Source organism: Nelumbo lutea, chromosome 1, assembly GCF_056320005.1.
Source record: "Nelumbo lutea isolate HS-2025 chromosome 1, American lotus-T2T, whole genome shotgun sequence".
NCBI classification, from domain to species: Eukaryota; Viridiplantae; Streptophyta; class Magnoliopsida; order Proteales; family Nelumbonaceae; genus Nelumbo; species Nelumbo lutea.
The window spans coordinates 163,279,309-163,307,180 of record NC_142684.1 but is presented as its reverse complement, the minus strand read 5'-3'; the positions used below and the strand labels follow the sequence as shown (position 1 = coordinate 163,307,180).

The 27,872-nt window shown below is 40.7% G+C and overlaps 2 protein-coding genes across 2 annotated transcripts; both read left to right on the top strand.

Moving 5' to 3' along the window:
- Positions 1 to 865: 865 nt before the first annotated feature.
- Positions 866 to 22,550, top strand: LOC148878844 (Tetratricopeptide repeat (TPR)-like superfamily protein). The gene is made up of 2 exons (XM_088960210.1): positions 866 to 2,721; positions 22,033 to 22,550. Exons 1-2 carry the CDS (start codon positions 1,043 to 1,045, stop codon positions 22,256 to 22,258), a joined length of 1,905 nt encoding a protein of 634 aa, XP_088816336.1. The 5' UTR covers positions 866 to 1,042; the 3' UTR covers positions 22,259 to 22,550.
- A 4,752-nt stretch (positions 22,551 to 27,302) lies between these two features.
- On the top strand, positions 27,303 to 27,872 carry LOC148878843 (uncharacterized). Its single transcript, XM_088973494.1, has one exon. It carries the CDS (start codon positions 27,303 to 27,305, stop codon positions 27,870 to 27,872), a length of 570 nt encoding a protein of 189 aa, XP_088829620.1.

The window sequence follows — 27,872 nt, the reverse complement described above, 5'->3', positions numbered from 1 at the left end:
AATACCCAGTTGCGCATTCGTAAACACCTTTCAATGACTGCGGTGAAGTCACCCGTAAGCTATTCTTTTCCACCACAAATCTACCGAGACAGGAACCGCAGAGAAACAAAGCCCAGATGAAAAATTGTAACTTTTCCCTCATCTTCTCTCCAGAAGAGAGAATCCAAACCAAATACGTCACTTGCTCAGTTTCTCTTAATAACCGATTGAAACAGATAAAAATAATACCCATATCATAATATAGTACTCTATTTTTATTCCTTCCCTCAAAAGTTAAAATTTAGATCGGAAAAAAATAGTATGAAATTTAAAAGGTCTTCACAATCACAGGTTCATCATCAGTGCATTCAAACTCTAGTTTTGCTAAGCTCTTCAGCTTGCTTGATTGGAAAGGTGAAGTTGCGAAGAAAGAGGTGAAGTTGTGTCTGTATTTTCCAAGATTGTAATTGTATTCATCCACCTCTCCACGACAACAAATAAAATTGAGGAAATCCATCAATCCATATTGTAGTCTAATCTAAAATCGTCACAGTAACAGGAGTCATCTTTTCGGCAATGGCACTGGATTCTTCTATTTCAATTTTTTCCTCGTTGTGTTCGAGCGTCCATTTCAACTTTTCTATGCATTTGCTTGACATCACCAGCGTGAGGAAGCTGGTTTTTGGAATCTCATTAACTGCAAGTGTGAACAGTGATTTTTACGGTTCATGCATTACTTGAAATAGCTGAGTATTTAAGTTTTTTTTGTCTTCTAACTGATTTTAAAGTTCGGATACTACATTGGCACTCGGGCTGAAGTACCTATCGCGAATTTTCCCTTATTAATTCATCGTACATGTTACGGCGACACTCTCGCGTAGCCTTAGCATTCTGCACTTCCTTTTTTTCCCACGCTCCCTTCGTATGCATAGTGTGCAAAGTCATACACTCATACTTCACCAACACTGAAGTTTAGACTCCAACAGGTTTTTCAAGGGTTTAACGGGCATAGCTAATCTCTTTCTGAAACCAGAAAGGCGCAGGTTAAATCCTCTCTTCAGTCATGAGAAGAGCGTCATCTTCTCTTCTTTCACATCTCACCCGATGCAGAACCAATTCAGTTTTCTGCAGAGATTTCATCTCAGACGCCACTCCGTTACCCCTCACGGAGAACCCAATACCCTTCTCTCCTTCCCATCTCAAATCCTGTAAAAGAACCCGTGGATTGTTGCTCTTTAAGAACAAAAAGTATCAATTTCAGAATCACCCGTCTCGAAATCTTGATACCCTTGTTGAGCAGTCACCTCATCTGTCCTCCAGACAGAGAAAAATCAAAGAGAAAAATGAAATTGAAGAAGAATTTGAATCTGCAACGACAACTGAAGAGATTCTCAGAGCTTTCAAAGATATGGAATCGGTTTTCAGTGAGAACGAGCTTGGGCTGGCATGTCTGAAAGTAGGCCTTAAGCTCGACCAAGAAGGTACGGACCCTGAGAAGTCTCTAGATTTCGCTAATAGAGCCCTAAAGATATTAGACCGCGATAATAAAGTTTCTTTATCAGTCGCAATGACTTTACATTTGATGGGTTCTGCTAGTTATAAATTGAAGAAATTTAACGATAGCTTAGGGTATCTAAATAGAGCTAATAGGATACTGGGGAGATTGGAGGAAGAGGGATATGATGCTAGTGATATCAGACCTGTTCTTCATGCTGTTCAGCTTGATTTAGCAAACACAAAGACCGCAATGGGTCGAAGGGAGGAGGCTCTGGGTAATCTTAGAAAGTGTTTGGAATTAAAAGAGATGGCTCTGGAGGCGGATAGTAGAGAATTGGGTATTGCTAATAGGGACTTGGCAGAGGCCTATGTGGCAGTTTTGAATTTCAAAGAGGCTTTGCCTTTTTGTTTGAAGGCATTGGAAATACACAAGGCTCAATTGGGCAACAACTCAGTTGAGGTTGCACACGATAGACGTCTTCTTGGTGTTATTTATTGTGGCTTGGAAGAGCATGAGAAGGCATTAGAGCAGAATGAACTCTCACAGAAGGTCTTAAAGAATTGGGGCCTAAGTTCTGATCTGTTGCGTGCAGAGATTGATGCTGCCAATATGCAAATTGCCTTGGGAAAGTATGATGAGGCAATTAACACTTTAAAGGGTGTTGTTCAGCAGACAGATAAGGAGAGTGAAAACCGGGCCCTTGTGTTTATTTCAATGGCAAAAGCCTTGTGTAATCAGGAGAAGTTTGCTGATTCAAAGAGGTGTCTAGAGATATCCTGTGGTATTCTTGATAAAAAAGAAACCATATCACCCATAGAAGTTGCTGAAGCTTACATGGAAATATCTATGTTGTATGAGACAATGAATGACTTTGAAATTGCAATCTCACTGTTAAAGAGATGTCTGGCCATACTTGAGAAACTCCCACAAGAACAGCATTCAGAAGGGAGTGTTTCTGCACGGATAGGTTGGCTACTACTGTTGACAGGTAAGGTTCCACAGGCAATCCCATACTTGGAGAGTGCAGCAGAAAGGTTGAAGGAGAGTTTTGGGCCAAAACATTTTGGAGTGGGATATATCTATAACAATTTGGGAGCAGCCTACTTAGAGCTAGACAGGCCTCAGTCTGCTGCCCAGATGTTTGCAGTTGCCAAGGACATTATGGATGTATCACTTGGTCCGCATCATGCAGATTCAATTGAAGCATGCCAGAATCTTTCAAAAGCTTATGCAGCCATGGGGAGGTAAGAATGCTTTCTAGTTTTAAAATGCCCTTTCTATGTATTGTGCTATTTTTCTTTCGTGTGTTGGTGAATACTAATGCAATTTATGTTATTTTGACATTCTTTTTGAATTGCCAATCCAGTCTGTGATTGGTCTGCGTAGTTAGATAAGGATATCTAATGGTGGGTAGGGGTCTTAAACTTTCAGATCTGGTGGTGGGCTTTATAGGAGCTTGTATATAACAAGCTTAATAAGGGACTTTTTCAGTTATTGATATTCTCTGCAGTGGATTTGTTCATACTGCAAAATATCTACATGTTTTCCTTGTCCATGTCCCTATCTTTCTGTATATTGCTGTCTCTTCACTTCTTCAGTTGATTAGCTTATTCCAAAGATTCTGTTAGAGAATAAAACCTATTCAAGGACCTCACTTAACAGCTTAAGATTTTAGGTTGAATGGTTCTTTGACATGGTATCAGAGCCACTTTGACCAAGTGGTCTGGTGTTCGATTCTCGTCACCCCCATTATAATTAATTAAGTTTCAGCACATGCTTTCCTTGTCCATGTCCCTATCTTTCTGTATATTGCTGTCTCTTCACTTCTTCAGTTGATTAGTGTATTTCAAAGATTTCTGTTAGAGAATAAAGCCTATTCAAAGACCTCACTTAACAGCTTAAGCTTTTAGGTTGAATGGTTCTTTGACATGGTATCAGAGCCACTTTGACCAAGTGGTCTAGTGTTCGATTCTCATCACCCCCATTATAATTAATTAAGTTTCAGCACATGCTTCAAACCCAATGGGCTTTCGTGTGAGGGGGCATGTTAGAGAATAAAACCTATTCAAGGACCTCACTTAACAGCTTAAGCTTTTAGGTTACTTGAAAGAAGAAGAAGAAAAACTGTTTACTATATTAGAGAAGTAATACAGGTTCGAAGAAGAGAGAAAGAGAGAGAGAGAGAGAGAGAGAGAGAGAGGAGAAAAGAAAGAAGGGGTTCTTCGGTGGTTAATGATCTGCCGCCCCATACACTTCTTTATTTATAGCTTTAGGTTCCTTACAAAAATTAGAAACAAAACGAAAATTAGAAACAATAAGGCCATCCAGCCCAACTTAAAAGAATTAGAAACTTCTAATAAAAGAAAATAGAAACTACTAATAAAAGAAATTAGAAACTACTAATAAAAGAAATTAGAAACAACTAGGTGTGGGTATGAAACCACACAAACTAGAGCCTGAGTGTGGGTATGGAACCCCACACTCATGGTTAACCAACTATTTCTTCACTCCCCCTCAAGTTGGGAGTAGATATTTGTCATGCCCAACTTGCGTAGATCTGTCTCCAATTTGCTTTTTGTGGTTGCTTTGGTGAAGAGATCAACTAACTGCATATCTGAGGCAATGCAAGGAAGGCATACTTCTTGAGATGCGACTCTCGGATAAAATGTCTGTCAACCTCAATATGCTTAGTCTTGTCATGCTGTATTGGGTTGTGGACAATATTAATTGTAGCTTGATTATCACAATATATCATCAAAGGCTTCTCATAATCAACCTCCAACTCATTAAGCAAGGATGTTAGGAACCTGCCTAACTCAGGGCTCTTCGAGGGAGCCAACCTCCTGAATTCGTTGGAAGGAGAGAGAGAGAGAGAGAAAGATTAATACTGAAAGAATTCCTGTCTTATTTCTCTTTGTGCTTCACTACTTATACTGTTTACAATCTTTGATTTCTTTTTGTTATAGCTGTTGCAAGTGGACAATTAGTTGTGCTGACGTGGCCTCCTCTTGTAAAACTCATTAAGTGCTTTCTGTTGGTCTGTTCTAGTAGTCTTTACAATCCCCCCCTCCTTTAGAGTGACCTTGCCTTCAAGGTCTAATGTGGGAAAATTTGATTGCAGATCTAAGTAGGATTCCCAGGTTGCATCTTCTTTTGGGAGTTTAGACCAAACAACTAATGCTTCTGGTATGACTCTTCCACCCCGACGCACCCATCTGAAATCAATGATGCGGGTTGGCTCAGTCTGCACCTTGTCATTCATCTGAAAATGTGGGAAGGGTCGCACTTGTAATGACTCCTGGCTTCGGCCCTTTCTTCAGTAAGGAGATATGGAATACCGGGTGCAGTTTTGATGTTGCCGGAAGGTCCAACTTGTAGGCCACTGACCCTATTCTCTCAAGGATTTTAAATGGTCCAAAATAGCGCGAGCTGAGTTTGTTCCACTGTCGGCTTGCAACTGAAATCTGTCTAAAAGGTTGTAATTTGAGAAACACCCAATCATCGACTTCATATTGGACATTCTTGTGATGTTTATCATAGGTGTGCTTCAACCATTGATGTGCCTGTAAGAGATGATGTCTCAGTTCTTTAACACCTCATCTCGTTGCGTCAGCTGTTCTTCTAAGGCCGATACTGTGGTGGTCCCTTTTTCATAAGGAAGTAGAGGGGGTGGGTCCCGACCATATAGAGCTCTGAAGGGTGTCATCCCAACGGTGCTGTGGAAAGTGGTGTTGGACCACCATTCAGCCCAGTGGATCCACTTCACCCATTGTCTTGGTCGATCTCCCGCGAAGCATCTTAGATGTGTTTTGAGACTCTTGTTAACCGCCTCTATATGTCCATCAGATTGGGGGTGGTAGCTAGTTGACATGAAGAGTTTAGCCCCGTGCAGGAGAAAAAGCTCAGCCTAGAAACGACTCATAAAAATAGGGTCCCTATCTGATATAATTGAGTTGGGGAGCCCGTGTAGGCGCACAATTTCCCGAAGGAACAATTCAGCAACTGTGACTGCTGTAAATGGGTGTGATAGAGGTAGGAAATGACTATATTTCGCCAATCTATCCACTACCACCAGGATAACTGTTTTGCCGGCAGAAACGGGCAATCCTGTGATGAAATCCATTGATATATCATCCCAGACTTGGGTTGGTATTGGGAGTGGTTGTAAGAGGCCTGCTGGTGTTGTAGTGGCTGACTTGTTTTGTTGGCATACTGCACACCCGACTATGAAGTTCTAGATAGATGTACGCATGCCTTTCCAATGGAATTGTGTGGCGATGCGCTTTTGTGTTCGTAGGATGCCGGAGTGGCCACTTGTGAGTGAGGCATGGAATAACTCCAGGAGTTTCCTGAGTTGAGCAGAATCTGCCGGAATTTTCGTGCATCCTTTGAAGAAGAGTAGATCATTCTTAATGGTGTACTTGGGGTGCAGTGAGGGATTTGCCAATACTTGGGCCTTCAATTGCTGTAACTCCCTATGGGATTGGGCTTCTTTTCGAAGTAGATCCAGGAGTGGAGAAGTTGAGGAAGATATTAGTAACTAAGTGGGTGCCGTGAGAGGGTGTCAGCCACCTGATTAGCAGCCCCTGCTTTGTACTCAATTATGTAGTTGTAGACTAGTAGCTTGGATATCCATTGTTGTTGTTCCGGGGATAGGACTGATTGATCCAATAAGAACTTCAAACTTTGATAGTCGGTCTGAATTATGAACTGTCTACTGAGCAAGTAGGATCGCCAACGTTGGACTCCACTGCTATTAATTCTCGTTCATAAACTGATTTGGCCCACTTTTGTGATGTTAAGGCCTTGCTGAAAAAGGCTAGTGGTCACTCCTCTTGCATGAGAACAACCCCAACACCTTGACTGGAGGCATCACATGCAATGATGAAGTCTTTTGTGAAATCGGGCAATGCTAATGTTGGAGGGCTCACAACTACTTGTCTCAACTGCTCAAAAGCTTGTTGGGCCTGGGTTGACTAGTGAAAAGCATCTTGTTTCAGCAATTAGGTCAACGAGGTAGCTATTAGGCCGTAGTTTTTGATGAAGCGGCAGTAGTACCCAGTCAAGCCCAAGAAGGCCCTTAACTCTTTCACACTTTTGCGTTGCGGCCAGCCCATTATACTGGAGATTTTATTTGGGTCGACCGCTACAGTTCCGTTCTCTACAACATGTCCCAAGTAGTGAACTTGGTTTTGTCCAAAGGAGCACTTGGACTCTTTAGCGAACAATTAGTTGGCTTCAAGTGTTGCAAGGGTGACTTGTAGATGATTCAGATGTTCCTCCCAATTGGGACTATAGACCAATATGTCATCAAAGAAAACAAGGATGAACTTACGTAAATATGGCCGGAATATGTCATTCATTAATGCTTGAAATGTGGCTAGAGCATTGGTCAGCCCAAATGGCATGACCAAGAACTCATAGTGGACATCATTGTGTTCTGAAAGCCGTTTTGTGAACATCCTCCCTATGTACCCTTATTTGATGATACCTAGCTCGTAAATCTAATTTTGAGAATATGGTGGCCTGACTGAGTTCTTCAAGCAGCTCATCAATGACCGGTATTGGAAATCGGTCTTTAATGGTGATATTGTTAAGGGCTCTGTAATCAATACAAAATTGCCACATCCCATCCTTCTTTTTGACTAATAATACCGGTGAAGAGAATGGGCTGTGATTGGGCTGTATTATCCCTTGCTTAAGCATATCTTGAACTTTCTTCCCGATTTCAAATTTTTGAAAGTAAGGGTATCGGTAAGGTCTTACATTGGTTAGGGTAGCTCTCGGCATGAGGGGGATGCGGTGGTCATGCTCCCAGCATGGTGGAAGTTCTTGGGGTTCTTCGAACACGCTGCCATATTGCTGAAGGAGTTGTTGTAGGCGACTTTGGAAGTCTCTAGGCCCATTTGGGCTGGGCTGCTGTTAGCTAAATATAGGCTGGTCCAATTTGAGTCCATGTGCATGAATATGGGCTGATCCGGATCTCCCATTTGCTTTGTTAATGTTGCAAGATTGATGGGCCTTGGACCCTTGCATGTTTGCCCTTGTAGATGGATTGTAGAGTTCCCTGATGTGAAGTCCATGGTGAGACGGGCCCAGTCCCAGATCACGGGCCCTAGCTGTCTTAACCATCGAATGCCTAGCATCACATCCACTCCACTGAGATGAAGAGGATATAGGTCCACCACAAACTGATGACCCTGAACTTTTAGTGGTAAGCCCATGCAAATGTTATTGCAGGATAGGCTATTACCATTGGCCACATGAACCGTAAAAGCCGTTGTTGGTTGAACCAGGAGTCCCATTTTATCCACCAAGACTTGAGTTATGAAGTTAAGGGAGCTGCCACTGTCTATGAGGATTGACACTTGGCGTCCCTGGATTAGCCCTGCAACTCTCATTATTTGAGGGGACGCAAGTCTCGTAAGGGCTTGTAAAGATATTTCAGGTGTGCCATTGGGTTGTATTTCCCACCCTGGGTTAGATTCCTCGTAATTGGTGAGGTCGTCTTCCTCTTTGGCATTTGTTTGGAGGAGAAATGCTTGTTGTTTCTTGCACCGATAGCCCGATCCGAATTTCTCTTCGCAGTTGTGACAAAGTCCTTTGTCTCTGCGGGCTTGCATCTCTGCCCAGGTCAGCCGTTTGAAAGGAACCAATGGGCCTGGGCCCAATATTTCTTCCTTCTTGTCTGGTGCTGTCGTCTTGGTTCCTGGACCCCATGGCCGTTGCACCTTTCTTGCTCGAGCGAACTTATCCTCATACAATCTTGCTAGCGCTGCCGCATTTATGACCGAAGTGGGCTGCATCGCCTTCACTTCCAGTTGCAGTTCTTCTTTCAGGCCGCCGACGAAGCTTACCACCAACACCTTCTCCGTCCACCCTTGGACTCTCACGGCCAGCTTTTCGAACTCCATCTGGTAATCTTTAACTGATCCCACTTGCCATAGCTTTGCCAAACTCTCATCATGATCTTCGAACCCAGACGATCCAAAACGGATAGTCATGGCATCAGTGAAGTCTACCCAAGTTTGACGAGGGTGCCCCCGTCGGTACCATTGAAACCAGAGGATAGCTTCCCCTTCAAGATGCGCAAAAGCTAGAGCTACCCTGTCTTACCCAGGTGTCTCATGGTAATCGAAGTACCGTTCGGCTCTGAGAATCCAGGGAGTTGGGTCGCCGCCTGAGAAGATGGGGAAATCGATTTTGGCTGCTTTCGTTGCCGCCGGCCCTGTTTTGCGGTTGTTTTCATTGCTGTGCTCTTCTTGGCTTCCTCTGTCGTTGTTCGTTGCCACCTGCTCCAGCCGATTGAGGAGAGCAGTGAAACCTTCATTCATTTCTTTGAGATCTGAAGACATTCAATGGATCTCTACCTCCATCTGATCCACTCGGGTGTCTACTGACGTGTTTCTTGTGTTGGTCATGCTGGCTCTGTTACCAACTTGTTAGGAACTTGCCTAACTCAGGGCTCTTCGAGGGATCCAACCTCCTGAATTCGTTGGAAGGAGAGAGAGAGAGAGAGAGAGAGAGAGAGAGATTAATGGTAAAAGAATTCCTATCTTATTTCTCTTTGTGCTTCACTACTTATACTGTTTACAATCTTTGATTTCTTTCTATTATAGCTGTTTCAAGTGGACGATTAGTTGTGCTGACGTGGCCTCCTGTAAAACTGATTAATTGCTTTCTGTTAGTTTGTTCCAGTGGTCTTTACAAAGGATCTTAGCCATAACACTTCTGCAACACCATTGGCTATGGATCTGTATTCTGCTTCTGCACTGGAGCGAGCAACAACATTTTGTTTCTTGCTTCTCCAGGAAACAAGATTTCCCCCCACAAATGCACAATATCCAGAGCACCTCCTATCGTCAACATATCCAGCCCAATCCGCATCTGTATACACTTCTATTTTCATATGACCATTATTCTTGAAGAGTATACCTCTCCCTGGACATCTCTTTAAGTAGGCAAGGATCCTTTCTACTGCAAGGAGATGGGTGGTCCTAGGAGAATGCATGTATTGACTGACAATACTGATGGCATAAAAAACATCTGGTTGGATTAGATAGAGATAAAGAAGTTTCCCAACCAGCCTTTGATACATAGCCTTGTCCTCAAGGAGTTCCTCCACTTTTTGCACTTATCTTATGGTTAGGCTCAATGGGAGTATCAGTAGGTTTCACTCCTAACTTGCCAGTTTCTTCCAATAAGTTTAGATAATACTTCCTTTGGGAGATGAAAATGCCATGCTTAGATCAAACTACCTCAATTCCTAGGAAATAGTGTAACATTCCTAGGTCTTTCACTTCAAATTGCTTATGAAAGTGCTGTTTAAGGGTTTCAATTTCACTAGTGTCACTTCCTGTTATCACAATGTCATCTACATAGACTACAAGTAGAGTTAGGAAATGGCTTGTCTTCTTAAAGAAGAGAGTGTGATCTGACTGAGCCTGTATGTATTCGAATTTGTCCAAAGCCAGTCTAAACCTATCAAACCAAGTTCTCGGGAATTGTTTCATCTCGTACAAGGCCTTCTTCAAAAGGCAAACTTTCTTTCCTACTTCTGTACTATAAAAAATAGGGAGTAACTCCATGTATGCTTCCTCTTGCAAGTCTCAGTTGAGGAAGGCATTCTTAACATCCAGCTAAAATAGTGGCAACGCTTGCAGCAATGGATAGAAGAACTCTGATAGTGTTCATTTTTGCAACAGGTGCAAAGGTTTCTGTATAGTCTATGCCATAAGTTTGTATGAATCCCTTTGCAACCAATCTGGCTTATACCTCTCTACAATACCATCAGCATTACATTTCACAGTAAACACTCATTTGCATCCAACAAGTTTCTTCCCTTCAGGTTGGTTAACTAGTTCCCATGTGTTGTTCTTGACAAGAGCATTCTTAACATCCAACTAAAATAGTGGCCATGAGAAGTTCGCAGCAATGGATAGAAGAACTCTGATAGTGTTCATTTTTTGCAACAGGTGCAAATGTTTCTGTATAGTCTATGCCGTAAGTTTGTATGAATCCCTTTGCAACCAATCTGGCCTTATACCTCTCTACAGTACCATCAGCATTACATTTCACAGTAAACACCCATTTGCATCCAACAAGTTTCTTCCCTTCAGGTTGGTCAACTAGTTCCCATGTGTTGTTCTTGACAAGAGCATCCATCTCTACTTGCATTGCTTCCTTCCATTCAGGTATCAAAAGAGCTTCTTGCACTTTTCTGGGTATAGGAATAGTAGAAATAGGTGCCAAGTAAGATCTGTAGGATTCTGAGAGACAATTATAGGAAAGGAACTTGGAGATGCAATGGGCAGTGGATGAGGTGCAACGACGCTTCCCTTTATGAATAGTAGTTGGAAGATCAAGGTCATTTGTCGGTGAAGGCTGAACATCTATAACAATGGGATCAATAGTGGGAGCAGTAGTAGTGTCTGGATCTGGAGTTGTAGAAGATGTTGGAATTGGCCTGGATTGCTGTTGAGTACGAGAAGCAACTTGCCTCTACCACTTTTTGTGATACACTCTCAACTCCTTGCATTTTTGACAACCTTCTTCGCAACTCCCCCCCTCAGTAACCGGGACGGGTAAAGGAATTCTTGGAGCTGAAACTGAAATCCCTTCCTCACTATTCTCCCCCTGAGGAGAAGCCTTATGATAGTAGGGCATATCCTCAAAGAAGGTGACATCCATGGACACAAAGCACTTCCTTGAAACTGGTTCATAACAACAATATCCCTTTTGATTTTGTGCATACCCAAGGAAAATACACTTAGTGGCTTTGGGATCAAACTTGGAGCGGTGAGGTTGAAGGATTTGAACAAAACAAGTACATCCAAAAGTTTTGAGGGGAATAGTGAATAGGTCCTTATCTGGATATAGAAGACTGAATGAGGTTTGCATGTTTAGGATCTGTGATGGAACCTTGTTAATCAGTATATGGCTGTGCGGATTGCATCTCCCTAGAAGTGTATGGGAACATTGGAGTTGAGCATGATGCTTTTGGCTACCTCTAAAATATGCCTGTTTTTTCTCTCAGCAACCCCGTTTTGCTGAGGTATGTAAGGACAAATGTTCTGATGAATGATTCCATGATCAAGGAGATAGGATGCCAAGGGTTTTGCAAATTATTCCTTGGCATTATTAGATCTAAGAATCTTGATCTTGGTTTCAAATTGAGTTAGGGTCATCTAATGAAAAGCTTGGGTCAGAGAAGAGACCTCATCTCGAGAGTGCATAAGATAGATTCATGAAAAACGGGTATAGTCATCAACAAATAATAAGAAATATCTGTACCCCCCCCCATGGTGGGAGTATGGTAGGGCCCCCAAACATCGGTATGCACAATCTCAAAAGGAATGTTGCTTCTTTTATTACTTAAAGGATAAGATGATCTACTATGTTTTGCAAGTTCACAACTTTCACATTTTAACCTAGACACTTATACTGACTCAAACAAGTTTGGAAAAAGACTCTTTAAAGACCGAAAAGCTAAATGACCTAAGTGGTTGTTCCAAAGCATAATCTTACTACAAGACTGAGAAACAAACAATTTCCCTGCTTCAATCTGCTCCCCTCTATTGTTCCAGTAGGTAGACTCCATTCATCTCGCGGCCAATCCCAATCACCTTCTTCGTTTCCAGATCCTGAAAAATACACCGATCAGGGAAAAAGGTTACTGGACAGTTTTGATTTTTAGTAATACTACTAACTGAAAGTAAGTTAGCAATAAGCTTGGGAACATGCAAAGCTGAGGATATGATGATGGTATCTGATAATTTGATGTCTCCCTTGCCAGAAATTAGTACAAGGGAGCCATCAACAATATAAACTTTGTTTCTCTCAGAGGATAAACAATAGGTACTAAAAAGAGTAGATATGTTGGTCATATGATCTGAAGCACCTAAATCTATTACCTAGGAAGGTCTAGTATTACCTAGGACAAAAGCATGGCAAGCAATAGTTCTTGTACCTATATGAGCAAGGGCTGAAGTAGGCTGTTGAGCTGGTGTAGGCTGAGCTGAATCACTAAATTCATTTTCTAGCTAGGTCAGAGTAGCTCAGACTATAACTACGGTATCTAGAGGAGTGCCCTAAACAATTCTCATTTGGTTGGCTGAATTAAATCCACACGAGAAACCCTAGATCGAAGGTTCTGATACCAACTTGAAAGAAGAAGAAGAAGAACTGTTTACTGTATTAAAGAAGTAATACAGGTCCAAAGAGAAGAGAGAGAGAGAGAGAGAGAGAGAGAGAGAGAGAGAGAGAAGAAAGAAGGGGTTCGATGGTTAATGATCTGCCGCCCCATACACTTCTTTATTTATAACTTTAGGTTCCTTACAAGAATAGGAAATAAACAAAAATTAGAAACATTAAAGCTAGCCGGCCCAACTTAAAAGAATTGGAAACTTCTAATAAAAGAAAATAGAAACTACTAATAAAAGAAATTAGAAACAAATAGGTGTGGGTATGAAACCACACACTAGAGCCTGAGTGTGGGTATGGAACCCCACACTTGTGGCTAACCAACTATTTCTTCAAGGTTGAATGGTTCTTTGACGGATTCAATTCAAATGGTTGCCTTGTCTTACTCTATCAGCTCCACAAGGATGTCAACTGGTTGTGTTTGGTATGGGTTGGGTCAACTGACCTGTAAATAAAACAGGTTAAATTCCCAGCTGCCCTGATTGCATCCACCCAATTACTAACTTGGAGTCTCCATCTATCTCAATCTGTTGTAGCCCCAATTGTTTGGCCAGTTTTACACCTTGATGTAGTGCCAAGATTTCCTCTCTTAAGGAATCTCCAACTCCTATTGGACCTGAAAACAATGCCATTATCTTGCCTTCATTATCTCTGAAAACACCTCCTATGCTAGATGGGCCTGGATTACCTGGAGCTTCCATCAAAGTTCAGTTTCCCCCTTTGTTGTGCCGATGGGGACCAAACTTCCTGTATCATAGCTTTGGAAGTAGTAGTAGATGCCACAATACCCCAACTTCTATAGATGTCTTCAACTGAGAAATCCTTATAAAGATCATAGGATTTCAACCAATGGATAACCTTAGTAGTTATTCCTTCCACAACCTCTTCCTTGGATCTACGTCTGCCTTTAAAGATCCTATTGTTTCTTTCCTCCCACACTGACCACAATACAGTAGCTCTAGTGGCTCTCCACATAATCCTTCCACGAACCGTTGGTTGCCTGTAAAAAGTTGGACCATAGAGGTTCGCCACGCTTGAGGAGGGAGTCCACTTGCAGCCAAAGAGAGAAGAGAACCAAGACCAAATAAAGAACACAAAGGGACATGAGATTAGAAAATGTGAAATTGTCTCACCAGAACCCAAATAGAGGCAACAAACATGGGGAGAGAGGCACATATTTGGCCTCTTTTTCTGCAATAAATCCAAGGTGTTGATTTTTTGGAGTATCACTTCCCAACAAAAGGCCTGAATTTTAGGGGGTACAGGGCTACCCCACACCTCCTTTGAAGGAAAATTCCCTACAAGGTTAGAGGTATGAAGAAAAATGTTATAGAAAGAAGAGCAATTGAAAAAACTAGAAGGGGAAGGTTTCCATTTTTTTTTTTTTGGTGAATGGGAAGGTTTCCAAATTCTGCTATCTCTACCGGACTGATCAAGAAAGACTTCCCCTAACTGAGTGATCAAATCATCAACCATCCCCATTTCAGAATCCCTTAGACCTCTTCTCAAGTCCGAATCCCAGGAGTTATCAACAAACACTGAAGAGATCACTTTTCTTTTGTTTTCAGACAAGGAGTAAATAGAAGGAAATCTATCTCTAAGGGAGTTTTCACCAACCCAAACATCTTCCCAAAACAAGACTTTATTTCCAGCGCAGACATCATATTTGAAATAAGGAAGCATAAGAGGCAAAATACTTTGAATAGCTTTCCAAGGAGAACACTGAGAAGCCCTAAGGTCGAGTCCTGCATCCCAGCCGTTATCTTCCAATCCATGAATACTAACAATCACTCTAGGCCAAAGTCTGTCCTGTTCCATCGGTAGTCTCCAAATCCATTTCCCCAGCAAATCCATGTTTCTTAATCTTATATTTTCTAACCCAAGACCCCCATCATCCCTACAAGAAACCACCTCCCACTTCACTAAGTGATCCTTCTTAGTATCCCTTGGTTCCCACAAGAAACCACCTCCCACTTCACTAAGTGATCCTTCTTAGTATCCCTTGGTTCCCACAAGAAATCCCTCATTATCTTCTCTAACTGGTTAGCTACTTTCATTGGTACTCTAAAGGTAGACAGGAAATAAACTGGTAGGTTGGCTAAGGTTGACTTGATTAAGGTTATCCTACCCCCTAAAGAGATGTAATTCCTCTTCCAATTTGCTAACCTCTTGGAGAATATTTCAATTATAGGGTACCAAAAACTCTCAACCATTGAGACAAGGTGGGATGAGATAAAAATGAAAATACTAATAAAAACAGAATAAATAAAAATAGTATGGTAAACAAAGATAAAAACTCATCTGGAGGGCATTGGTTTTGATGGATTTATGTGGAGTCATTCAGTGAAGAGATGAAGAATATTGGGTTGGAAAATGAGGAAGATCAGGGTGTGGCATTGAATGAGAGAGATGCTGGTTTCTCATTAAAGGTAGACATGAGTCTGAGTGGAATAAGTGAGAAGATGATTTGACTGATAATAATATTAGTAATCAATAGAATATGTTTTCTGATGATCCATTGATTAATGAGATTAGTCAAGATGTGGTTGAAGATTATGCTGAAGTTTAGGAGGTGAAGTGGTTGATGAAGTGGAAGTGGGTAAAGTGGGTGTTGATTTGGGTCGAAAGAGGGGGGTAAATGTGGGTGAGAAGGAGCTTGATTCAGTGGTGCCAAAGTAGCCTAGAGTTTCAAGTAAAACCTACATTGTGCATGTTACTAAAATACTAAGGTCTTTTCTTGACTGAAAGATGGTTTGGTTGGGGCAGGGCCTACCAGCAACTTCAAAAGGATTTACAAAAGAAAAGGGGTTAAGTTCAGAAATCTTAATTGTGTTGACCCTGTTGGGGAGAATCAGGATTTGCAAGGTCAAGGTGTTGATGGGAAAAAGAATCTGTTATTGTCTCCTCCTATGGGGGAATCTGGGAAAAGTGCTACTTTTATGGAGGAGAGTGGTTGCAAAGGACAGGTGGGGGAGGTTGGGGGCAAGGTGGTGCTGATAGGGGAGGGATGGAGAAAGGTAGTATAAACTCGAAAGAAATTGTTGACAGAGAGGTGGAGTTTGGGTTGTTCTTTTTGAGAGGGGAGTCTTTTACAAGAAGAATTTTTGAAGAACTTAAGAGGAGAAGGGAGGACTTATGGAATCTTCTGCAGGGGAAAGGGGGGAATTTGGAATGATGAAGGAGGGCAAGATGATATGTTTGACGGGGAAGATTGAATGTGCTTTTGGTGGAGCTTCTGGGGGTGGTGTCCAGTGCTTGTAAGGAGGGTTTTCTGCCTTTTATGTTTTGCTGGTTGTTTCTCAAGATATTCCTGTTGTAGTTTCTTTGTAGGGTGCTATCTTAGCACCTGTTAAGTGGTTGTACTCAGTTTTCTCGTTTCTTTAATAAAATTGTGCTTTTACCTTTCAGAAAAAAGGAGGTTAATTTTGGAGTCAATGATAATATATGTCTGTGAAAGCCGGGATTGTTGTATCTAGCTGTAGCCTTGATAGAGAGGAATCTGATAATTTGGAAGGCTTTACGAAAAATATTAAATAAACTGAAAGTCCAGATCAATTTGTATATTGTAGAATAGCCTTTACAAGGCCAATAGCTGATGATGATGTTCATTAGGGACGGAGTGGTGAACAAGAAGGGGAGCAAAATGTAAATGTTCAGGAAACATCTACGAAAGAAGTAATGAAGGTGCATGTGGATGAGATAGCTCATTAAGAGGTCTATTGATATTAGTAAGATCATTGATAAGAATATTTATGTAGGGAGCTTTGGGTTTCTTATGTTTAGGAGCAAGGTTCAAAGTATCGATATGATACACCCATATCAGGCATATCGTGTCATATTGGAAGGGTTCTGATACACCTATTTAAAGGTGTTTTTAGGAACCCTTTTGTTTTATTTATTAAATGATATAAAAATATTTATAAAAATGAAATTTTGAAAAACAAATTGCATGGTTTAAGCACTGATACACCTTCCGATACACCCTTGCTGATACACAAAGGTGTATCAATACTTTGAACCATGTTTAGGAGTGGAGGAAGTTTCTAAGATGCTATTCTTGAGCTTGAGGAAAAAGAAAACTCTAAGGGAAGGAAGCAGTTGTAGGGAGGGCCGGAGGGGAAGGTCATGAGGGTGGAAGTAGAAGGGGGTGTGGGTAAGGGAAGGGTGGGTTAGTCCATAGGTTTTCAGGGATTAATTTAAATGATGGGGGTGGTAGTGAAGTGGGATAGAAGGGGAGGTATTGGGTTGGGTTGCTGGAGAGATTGCCAAGGGTGAAAGAGGAGGTCAGAGTACCCAGGGTTTGAAGTTTGTTGCTATCAAATGTTGCATGGACTCTCCTAAATGGATGATATGTTGTGCTGGACATGCATTTGAGTCTGGAACTCCACAGATTCTCGAGGGCACTTCTGCATAAAATTTCTTTTTTTTTTGTTTTATGGTAATAAATAAAAAAGAAAATTTTTTATTAAAGAATTCAAAGTTACAAGCTAGGTGACAAGATACTCCCAAAACAAAGAAGGAAAAACTCTCTATCAGGACCCGGAAGGCCAGAACCATAAAAAAAAAAAAAGAAAAAGAAAAAAGAAAAACTCCCCCTTCATCTTCATATGGTCATTACCAAATCTGGCCCTAACATCATCCTTCCACTACTCAGATCTCCACATTAGAACGTTCCGTATCAAACATCACTTGTGGAAGGAAGACAATTTCCGAAGGATCTTTATAGCAAGTAAATGCATTGATTCAAGGATGAGGATCCAAGGTTGATATTAGGTGTGTTCAAATTTGGTTATCAAACTCAAAACCAAACCGAACTAAACCGAATAAGCCAATTCAGTTTGGTTACTTTGGTTTTTGGTTTGGTTTGGGAAAAAATCAACCTAACTGAACCGAAAACTGAATTAACCAAAATAAATACATATATTTATATTTTATTATAAACATTAAAATTAATACTAATATTACTATTTATATTAATAATAATATATAATATGTATTTTAATTATAAATGTTGATATATTTTAATAATAATAATAATTATTAATATAAATATAACATACATTTATATTTTAACTAACCAAATTAACTGATTTAACACTGAACCGAACTGGACCGATTTGAATTTGGTCTGGTTCAGTTTGGTTCATGAAAATTGACTAACTGAAACATCGGTTAGGTTCTATTTATGAACCAAACTGACCGAACACCCCTATATGATATATTAAATTGGTGTTTAAATTTGAAAAAGCATGTGATGGAGTTTTCTTGAAGAAGTCTTGCATATCATGGGTGTTTGAGAAAAGCAGAGGGGTTTGGTGTTTTCTTGTGTTTTATCAGTTTCATTTTCTATTATGGTAAATGGTTCTTTGTTGTAAACCTTTTGGCATCTACAGGTATACATCAAAGTGATTGTCTTTCTCCTTTATTGTTCATATTGATGGCTGAACTGAAGTTCTTAGTAGAATCAAGGTTCAAAATTCAATACATATTGGGCTGTATCGGCCGATACGTATCGTATTGAGGGATTCACGATACGCCCCTACAGTGGGTGTTTCTGGTCAGACCATGGTTCAGGGGGTAGACGGGCCTTAAACTGACCCCTTTGAACCAGATTGAAAAAAACTAAAAAAAATGGAGAAGCGAGCCTTTATACAGGCTGATACGTCCCTACTGGCGTATCAACCTGTATCGAAAATTTGAACCTTGAGTTGAATTATAAAATTAGAGGATTTAGTAGGGGTGTAAGTTTTTTTTGGAAAAAGGTAACGTAATATTTATTTATTCAAAAGCAGCACATACAAGCTGAGATCAGTCCCAGAAAGGTAGACTGATCAATACAGCAATTACATACTCCACCAAGACCAGATGGACCACAAGACAGCACTAGGAATAGTCTTCCACACTATCTTCCTTTTCTTGTTAAGACCTTTGATGTTCCAGCAACACAAAAGCTCTTTTACCGATCTTGGCATAGTCCATCTTAGGTTCATGGAGCTGAAAAAGTGGTTCCACAGATGAGAAGAGCAGTGAATGCACAGATGGTCAGTAGTTTCAGAATTGTTTCCACACAGACTGCACGAAAGGTCCAACAGATGAATGCCCCTTCTCACAAGATTAGCTCTAGACAGACATTTATTCAGAACCATAGTCCAGACCAAGAAGTTGGATTTAGATGGGCTAATAGGATTCCACACCTGAGAACATGGGAAATCAGTGGCACCCTTTCTACAAAGTTTGGAAGCCAAAGAATTGACAGAGAAAACACCATCTGGATTCCACTTCCAATACCACTTATCTTCTGAGCAGAAATCAACCATTTGAGTCTGAAGAATAGTCAACATATTCATTATCTCTTCAATCTCCTAGTCGAACAGATTCCTTCTAAAGGTAGGGGACCAAATAACTGAATCTCAAGACAAGCTGCAACACTCAGCAACAGAAGCCTCTTGGTTAGATGCACACTGAAAAAATAGAGGAAAAGATTCAGCAAGAGAACCATCTAAGCACCAAGGATCCTTCCAAAACTTGGTTTGCAGGAAACCAAGGATCCTTCCGTAAGTAAGTTTCATTAACTTATGGGGTTTTTTGTTCGGAAGGTGATCATGAAATTTCATAATGAGTTTGCAGGGTATACTAAATTTCTGCACGGAGATGGGTCTATTCTGAGACCTTATTGGTTAATTCTAACAAGATTATCATTAATCAATGTTTGAAACAAGGGGTGATTAGATTGTATGAAGTCCAATTTTCATCAACCATTGTTGGATGGGCCAAATATATTGGATGCTAGCTACCAGAATGTAACAGTAGCCTGATGGAGTTTGGAAATTAGAAAGCTCATCCTCATTTTATGAGGGGTGTTAAATATGCAGTAAGAAATGTTTTTTTATGTATAATAAGAAATGATTTTTTATATGTATAATTTTTTATTGTTTATATGAAGCTTGGCTCACTATCAAGCTCAAGCCTAGGTGAGCTTGACTATATGAGCTTTTGAGTCAAGCTGAATTCTAGCTTGATCCTGAACTAGAGCCTTATGCTTTTATGCATAGCTGAGCTCAAATAGTTTAATATTCAGCTTGGCTCAACTTGTATCCACCCCTACTCATCAGGTTGCTATAAGTACTATACAACACGAGTATCAGTAGTGCAAGGGAGAGGACACAAAGGCTGTGGAGGTTTGAAAAATCAGGAGAGTTTACTGTTCAATCTTTCTACAGCAGGCAGCAGCTTGATAAGGGAGGAAATTTCTGATTTTCCTAGTGAAAATATAGATCAGAAATGTTCCTTCTAAGTTGGCTTTCTTTGTTTGGTCAGCTCTATTGAACAAGATTTTGACTAGAAACAATTATCAAAAAAAAAAAAAAAGAAAACAAGAAAACAAAAGATTTTGACTAGAGACAACCTAGTCAGAAGGGATTTAGAAGTAGTGGATGCGGGATATGTGTGAGAAGAGAGGAAACCACTAATCATCTTTTATTACATTGTGATTTTGTCTATTGGATTTGGGATTAAATGTTGAATATCTTTGGTGTTAAGATGTGTTTCCCTGCAATGTAAGAGCTTTTTGGGTGCTTGGTTAGTTGAGGGGGCAAGGCTGGAAAGGTGGCATAGGTCATTTATTTCAGTAGCTCTGTTCTGGGCAATGTGGAGTGAAATAAAGGCTACAATATTTGAGGGAAGGCAGAATTAAGTGGAAGTGGTTCTCAAAAAGGTGTTGGGCATGGTTTTTTCATCATTGGCAAATCACTCTTTGTTTGTTCAGAAATAGACATACTCATTCTTTTTTTATTGGAATTTTGTTTTTGTAAAGCTATAGAAAGTTATCCTTGTACAGATCCTCATTGTACAGGGGTTAGCTTTGTACTTTTTGAATATTTTTAATGAAATAAAAAAAGCATTGGATGCTAGGTGGTGAAAGGTATGTTCAGCTGGTAAATTTTATCTAATGTCCTTTTAGAATACAATGATCAGGAATCAAGTGGAGCATTTTCCTTTAAGAGGGGTATGGGGTAACCTGGTTCCTAATAGGGTTGAAGCATTTGCATAGTTGTTCCTCTTAGACTTCCAGATGACTAGCCTGTGCTTCATGTATAGAAATTTCAAAGAGGATGCTTGCCATCTCTTCATTCTGAGGTTGCTAAATTCGTTTGGGATTTCTTCTTTTAACTTTCAAGTATTCAAAGGTTTCAGCCTGATCTTTCAAATGAGATTTTTTGAGGTGACATGCATTTCCAGGAAGGAGAAGGGTTAAAATCTTATGAAGTGTTATTCTATTCGTGGTATGCTGGGATATTTGGAAATAAAGAAACCATCGTGTATTTGACTGAGTCTCAACAAATAAGAAATTTGGTGGCTGGCATCTGCTGAATGATAGTAGAGTTGGTTTTGGCTAACAATGATTTTGAAGATTTTCTATAGGGTCTTTTGGGGCTAGTCTATGGGAGACATCTAACATCATTTTATCTAAAAGTTAGTTGTTCAGTTATTGGTTATGTATTTTCTTTTATACCATTTTTGTGGTGAAATCTCCTCACCTGTTCTTGTAACTATTTTCTAGTTTGATTAATTTCTTTTGTTACTATACAGAAAATATGGTATCAGCACTTCTCATGTATTATATAAAAGCACTTGTGCAGTGGCAGTGTAATAGTTGCATACACCATAACCAGAGCCTAACCTTAACGTGATTATACTCATACCAAATCCATCCATCCTAATAGGGGCAGGGTGTGGCAAATTTACCTGATTAACATGCCCCCATTGATATCCTAAGTGCTCCTCTTCTTGTTGTTAATATTGTAGTAATGAAATGAAATATTTGATTACCAAATAAAAGGAATATTCTGAACTTCCTTAACATGACCGAGGAAATCATTCTGTTTGTTTGATAGACGTCTTCAACATTATAGTAACGTTTGGTGATTTCGTGTTGACAAGAAACGTTTTAATTAGAGAATATTGTAAAGCTAACATCATCCTCTTCAACCTGTTCTTGAAGGTTCACATATTGTGGCAATAACATTTTAAGCAAGCCCAAGTAATTTTCTTTTCATATGCTAATTATGAATGCTTACCTTCCAGTATCAGTCTCAGACTACTAGACTGCAATTTTTAGGAATGGTTCTTCAGTTTTGGTATTCTGGTGGACTTTGTCAACAACTTGTGCGGAAACACACACACACACACACACACACATATATATATATATATACGCCCATATAAACACTGTGTAAATGCATGTATAGTGGCATGAAATGAAGTTAACTGACTTGTTGTTTTAGTTATTGTGTGTTTTATTAATATTGGGACAAGTTTTTTGATCAATTATCTCATGGCCTTGGTTGGAGCAGCTATGCCCTTGCAATGGAATTCCAGCAGCGAGTAATTGATGCATGGGAAAGCCATGGACCAAGTGCAAGAGATGAATATAGAGAAGCTCACCGACTCCTAGAACAATTAAAGAACAAGGCTCGTGGTTCACCATCAACTGAGGTCCTTACAAAGGCTTTACCACTGCCTCAAACTAGTGAACTTGCGTCCAGCAGAGGCATGAAACCTGAGGTCTGTGGGAATTGACCAAGAATAATTTTTGTATACTTAAGAAGCTACTTTTTTTTTTTTTTTGAAATCTGGTGTTTGCATTGGCTCCCCATGGTTTTCAGACTGGAAAGTGGTCAAGTACGTGATGGTTCACTAGGAATTTTCCTGCCAACTGACATCAATGGCTTCTGAGAGGAGTTATTAATTGCTTATTCAGGAAATTTTTATACTTTTAACTGGTCAGCTTATATATCTACTTGATTTGTATTTTAGCTAATCATTCTTATATAATCCTTTGTGAACCTTATAGAATATTTTAATTTCTTTATTCCTTTCTAGCGATGTTAAAGCAAGATGTAAGGACTCCTGAGTCCTTAGTCTTGGAGTTTAATGTGTGACATTTTGCCATTGCCCCTTCACTGCTTATTGCATGGAATTGTTGTCTATCTGTGCTGAAAGTGTGAAACAATAGGTAAATGATATGGCTCTATATTTCTCCAGTATTGGCATTGGCATTGCAAGCCTAGTCCTAGGTTTATGTTGGAGAACAGTGATGAAGAAGATATGCTGGATGGATGTAGTCTCAAGGTGGATACCTCATTTTTCTTTTGGATCCAATTATCCAAGTGGTCCACAAAAAGGCAACTAGTTAGTCTTTATGGAAAATTGAATCCGATTGGTATCTTGATGTTGTAATAGTTCCTGATCATCTAATGAAAGTGATTGGTTTTCCAGATTAATTTAGATCTAGAAGAATAATGGATTCCCTGGGCCTAAACCAGCCACTCGGTTAGCTAGTCTGCTAAATAGGAACAGGGAAGCGGGGATCAGGGACTGTCAGAGATACGACCAAGAGGGAAACCTGAAGTCAGACAACCAGGACGACCCAAGGCTGCTTTCTCTATTTTGCCCCCTCACCCCTGTAGTCTGTGTAGTCGGGGATCTTCCCTTTATACAGTCTCACCTTTGTTTAGAGCTGCAATCGGATTTAATAGAATCGGATAACCTAGATCCAAATTTGATTAGTTAATATTTGGGTTCGGTTCAAATCTTGTCCATTGTGTTTACCTCAGATTCGGGTTGTCCCATTAACAAATTAAATTAAAATAATCAAAATATAATGTTATGAATTATATCAACTAAAATGAATGATGATATACATGAACAGAATGAATGAAAAATAAATTTTCTGAGATTGAATCAATGAATTTATAGTGCTTATTTGGGAGTGCTTAAAAATAATTGTTCATTCGAAATAACTACTTATTTAGGCTAGGATCACACCATTAAGCACTTATTGGTGTTTGGGAAATAAGCCTGGAATAGTTGTTTATTTTAAAAACAAGGGTTTATTTTTTAAGCCCTAAATTTCAGCTTTTCTTAAGTGCTTATACATATTCAATTTTTTTTTTCTTTCAAAATTATCCATAGTTGAATTTTATAAAAGTATTTTCATAAAAGTGCCTTCGTAAAAGTACTTCCATAAAATTGTTTTATAAAGTACTTTTGTAAAAATATTTTTATGAAATTTCGTTAAAGTACTTTCATAAAAGTGCTTTTACAAAAGTACTTTCATGTAAAAGTACTTTTTATAAAATTACTTTTGTAAAAGTGTTTTATAAAAGTATTTTCATAAAAGTGTTTTTACAAAAGTAATTTAATAAAAGTACTTCCATAAGGGTATATTTTGAAAATTTGAAAGAAAATAAAGGATAAAATAGTCATGAATGATTAGTTAAGTGCTTATTGGAGATAAAGACTTCCAAATGCCTAATATGAAATAAGTGCTTATTTTTTAAAATAAAAACTTGAAAAAATTGGGTGCTAAATGCAAATAAGTGCTTATTGGAATATGCACTCCCAAACATGACCTAAATAGACAATAGCATTCATGCCTAACTTCATCAACAAGGTGATTTACCTCCTGGTGCTGGTATCCCAATCATATGTTTATTGGGGTATCAATATTGTAACTCTAACTTTCATGGTTAGGTCTCTTACTAGGCAACCGGGCCTTTGTTTTCAGGGTATCTGTAGGCACTTGTGGTAGTTATCCAATTTATAGCTATTTGCTTAAATTCTTAGGGTTGCAAATTAGTCGAGTTGAGCCAAATTTTACTCAGGCTCAATTTGGAAGGAGTACAAATACAAATATGTACTATGCAAATACATACAAAATAATATAAAATACAAGGTTTTGCACTCTACGAATTTGTATTTGAACTTGATGGGGGGTAATTTGGCATGAGTAATGGACATGACACGTGGAGTGACCCATCGACTTGGCGACACTTTAGCATCCCTAGACACCTCAACAGTCCTAGTCACCTCAAGGCACCTCGGGCCACTCATCCAAGACACTGAGGCCCAAGCAGCTCACCACACTCACTGACCTGCTAAGGTGCCAAGCAGCCTCCTTCTAGAAGCGAGCCAACTATCTCTGATCACCTCAAGATCACACTACACGCCAACAGATCCTATCATCCCACTCGAATCGAACGGACCTAGATAAGCCTTATCAGCTTACTCGGAGTCCATCTTCGGGTGCGGAACTAACTCCGGGTTAGATGGGCCCATTGATCTCGGACATGCATCGTAAGGCCCAAAGCAACTCACCTATATAAAGGATTCACCTCCAACCTCACAAGGTATGTGTGATTTAGCTCTCACATATTATTACTCTTAAAGCAATCTACTCTCCACAATCTCCTTCGCTAACTTACATGGTGTTTGGAAGCATGGGTGCTTTTTGGGACTGATTTTCAAGAAAAAACGCCCATTCTTCCAAGACCCATTTTTCACACACACACAAAAAAAAAAAAAAAAAAAAAAACGCTTCTGCCACATAGGCAGTGAGCAACACTATGCTGTTTGGTAAGGTGATTTTCATCACCGTTTTTCATGTATGTGCTGACAGGTAAGCACCACATAGGATACACATCAGTCAACCATTGGGGGGAACTGTTCATTGATGCATGAAACGCAAGGTCCCGATTTTTTAGGCATGCCCGATTTTTTAATAATCGATTGAACCAAACAATGAGATACATGGGCACCTGTTGAAACGCCTATGTGGATCCGACATGGCAACCATTTTTTTGAAAAATGGCCACGGTTCCAAACATCCCCTTAAGCATTGGAGTGCCCACACTAGGTAAAGTACTCGGGAGCTCTGATCTTCTTGTCTTGTAGGTTGACTCGACTACCTAGTAGTTTGACGTTTGAGCTTCCTTTCAGTAGGGAGCGACCAGATCGCACATCATCAATTGGCACTGTCTGTGCGAACACACAGCAAAAGGCTATAGTCTCACCTTGCTCTCTTACTCTCACTGATTCAATGGCATCCTCAAGCAACAATAAGCCCATCATCATCAACAACCAGGTCACAAGGGGGGGTAAGAATAGCCTGTAGCACATCCTGAAGTCCCTTCTGTGACCATTGGGCAATTCATAGTGCCCTTAACTTTGCCTGGCATCCCACCAATGCCAAACTAAGCCTTCCCTTTACACTAGGTGAATGCGCCTCTCCCTCCAGTCGAGCCATCAGTGGTTCCCATTGGGATGTGCACCAGTTCCACGAGTTGGTGCAGTATGTCTGCGGTATGAACCTCCAGATGTGGACATGGGAAGAAAGGTTTGCCACCTTCATGCAACAACCACAACAGCAGCCGAACCAATAGCAAAATCTGAACCAGCAACACTAGCAACCAGGCGACCAACAGCTTGACATCAGAAACCAGGACTAGGTCCCGGATCCACCTCGTCGCGCTGACGACCAGAACTAGGTCCCAATTGAGGAGCACAACATAGTCATGACACCCATAAGGACAGAAGGCAACAACACGACCGAGGTGTCAAGGAGAAGACGTTGTTGGAATGCACGTCGCAACACTAGGAGAAGCCACCTCGCTCCCATTAACAACGAGGGGGTAGAGAAGAAAGGGTAGGTCAGCCAGGTTGTCACGTAGCTAGTAGCACCACAGATGACCCGCACCTCTCCATTGGTACCAAAGATCCTTATGGCTACACTACCTAAGGACTTCAAAGCCCTGAGCCTAGAGTCGTATGTCGACACAACAGACCCCGTGGACCACATCAACATCTTCCAGGCCCTAATGCAACTTCATGGGGCGAGTGATGCGAGCATCTACATGGCCTTCTTAACGACTTTCCGAGGTACAACTCGGATGTGGTACTCGAGACTGGCCATGGGCTTGATAAAGAGTTGGAACCAGTTCATAGAGCTATTCACAATGCACTTTGGCACTAGCAAGAGGTGCCCAAAGTCAGTGACTTGCCTACTCAATGTTGTCTAATGACTGAACAAGATGCTTCGAGATTACATCAAGAGATTCAACTTGGAGTGCCTCCAAATTCCCAACCTCAACCTAAGTAGTACAGCTTACTGCAGCGGTCCAATGGCGTCCGCCACCTCGACTTGCGCTAGGAAGTTGAGTTGAACCCTCCATCCACTATGGAAGAGTTCCTCCACCAGGTTGACAAGTTTACAAAGGCGAAGGAGTTACTGGGATCTTGGTTAGAGCTGTCTGGGAAGAGAAAGTGAGCTGAAGAGGAAGCGGGGAGCAACAAGTAGCGACGTAAGAGCAAGTCACCGAAGAAGAGCTAGCTACCCCGCAACAGGCAAAGCAGGTCGCTAAGAAGGAGCAAGTCTCCACATTGGAGTTCTAGATCAGGCTGGTGATCCAGAACTCCCCCAATCTAGAGCATGAACTACTCCGCCCTAAATGCAAAATGAGGCAAAATCTTAATGCAGATAAAGACAACCGAGTATGTGAGATGGTCACCCAGAATGAGAGGCAACCCCACCAACCGCAAGCCTAACAAGTATTGTCACTTCCACTGTGACATAGGCCACGACATAGAAAGTTGCAAGAACTTGAAGGATGGGATTGAGGAACTGATCCATCATGACTATTTGAAGCAATTCATCAAGCATGATGATAGAAGTTGACCTATCGTCCATTCAATAGGAGTGCTAGAGTCAACCAGGAACCATGATCGGGATCAACTACCTCGGGATCCACCACCACTGGAGAGGCCTATTCGCGGGGTGATTAACATGATCACCAAAGGTTCTAACGCGGTGGTGAGGAACTCAGTCCGAGAGCTTGAGCATGAAGATGAGAACTTACCGAAGTACCCTTATGTGGAGGAAGTCATTTACTTCACTAAGGATGACACATGCAGGATCAAATATCTACACGACGATGCCCTCATTGTCAAGATGGTGATCAATGACTTCGAGGTAAAGTGGATTTTGGTCGACTCTGGGAGCTCGACCAACATTATTTTCCTAGAGGCCTTTGAGAAGATACAGTTGGAGAGGAAGGACTTGCAGCCAGCAAATGTTCCACTCATTGGATTTAGCGGAGACGTGGTGAGGGCCTTAGGTCGTATCAAGGTGCCATTTGCAGCAGGATCAGAGCCCAAAACAATTCGATTTGAGCACACCTTCCTGGTGGTTGTGACCTCGTCCCCATATAATGCTATACTAGGTCGCCCATCTTGCATGCACTTCGTACGTGACGACCAACTAGAGTCACATAAGTGCTTTGTTGTGGCATTGAAGGGCAAGGGGAAGCCGGTGGGCGACATCGACTTGGAGCCACCGTCAAATGAGCGAGCTTGA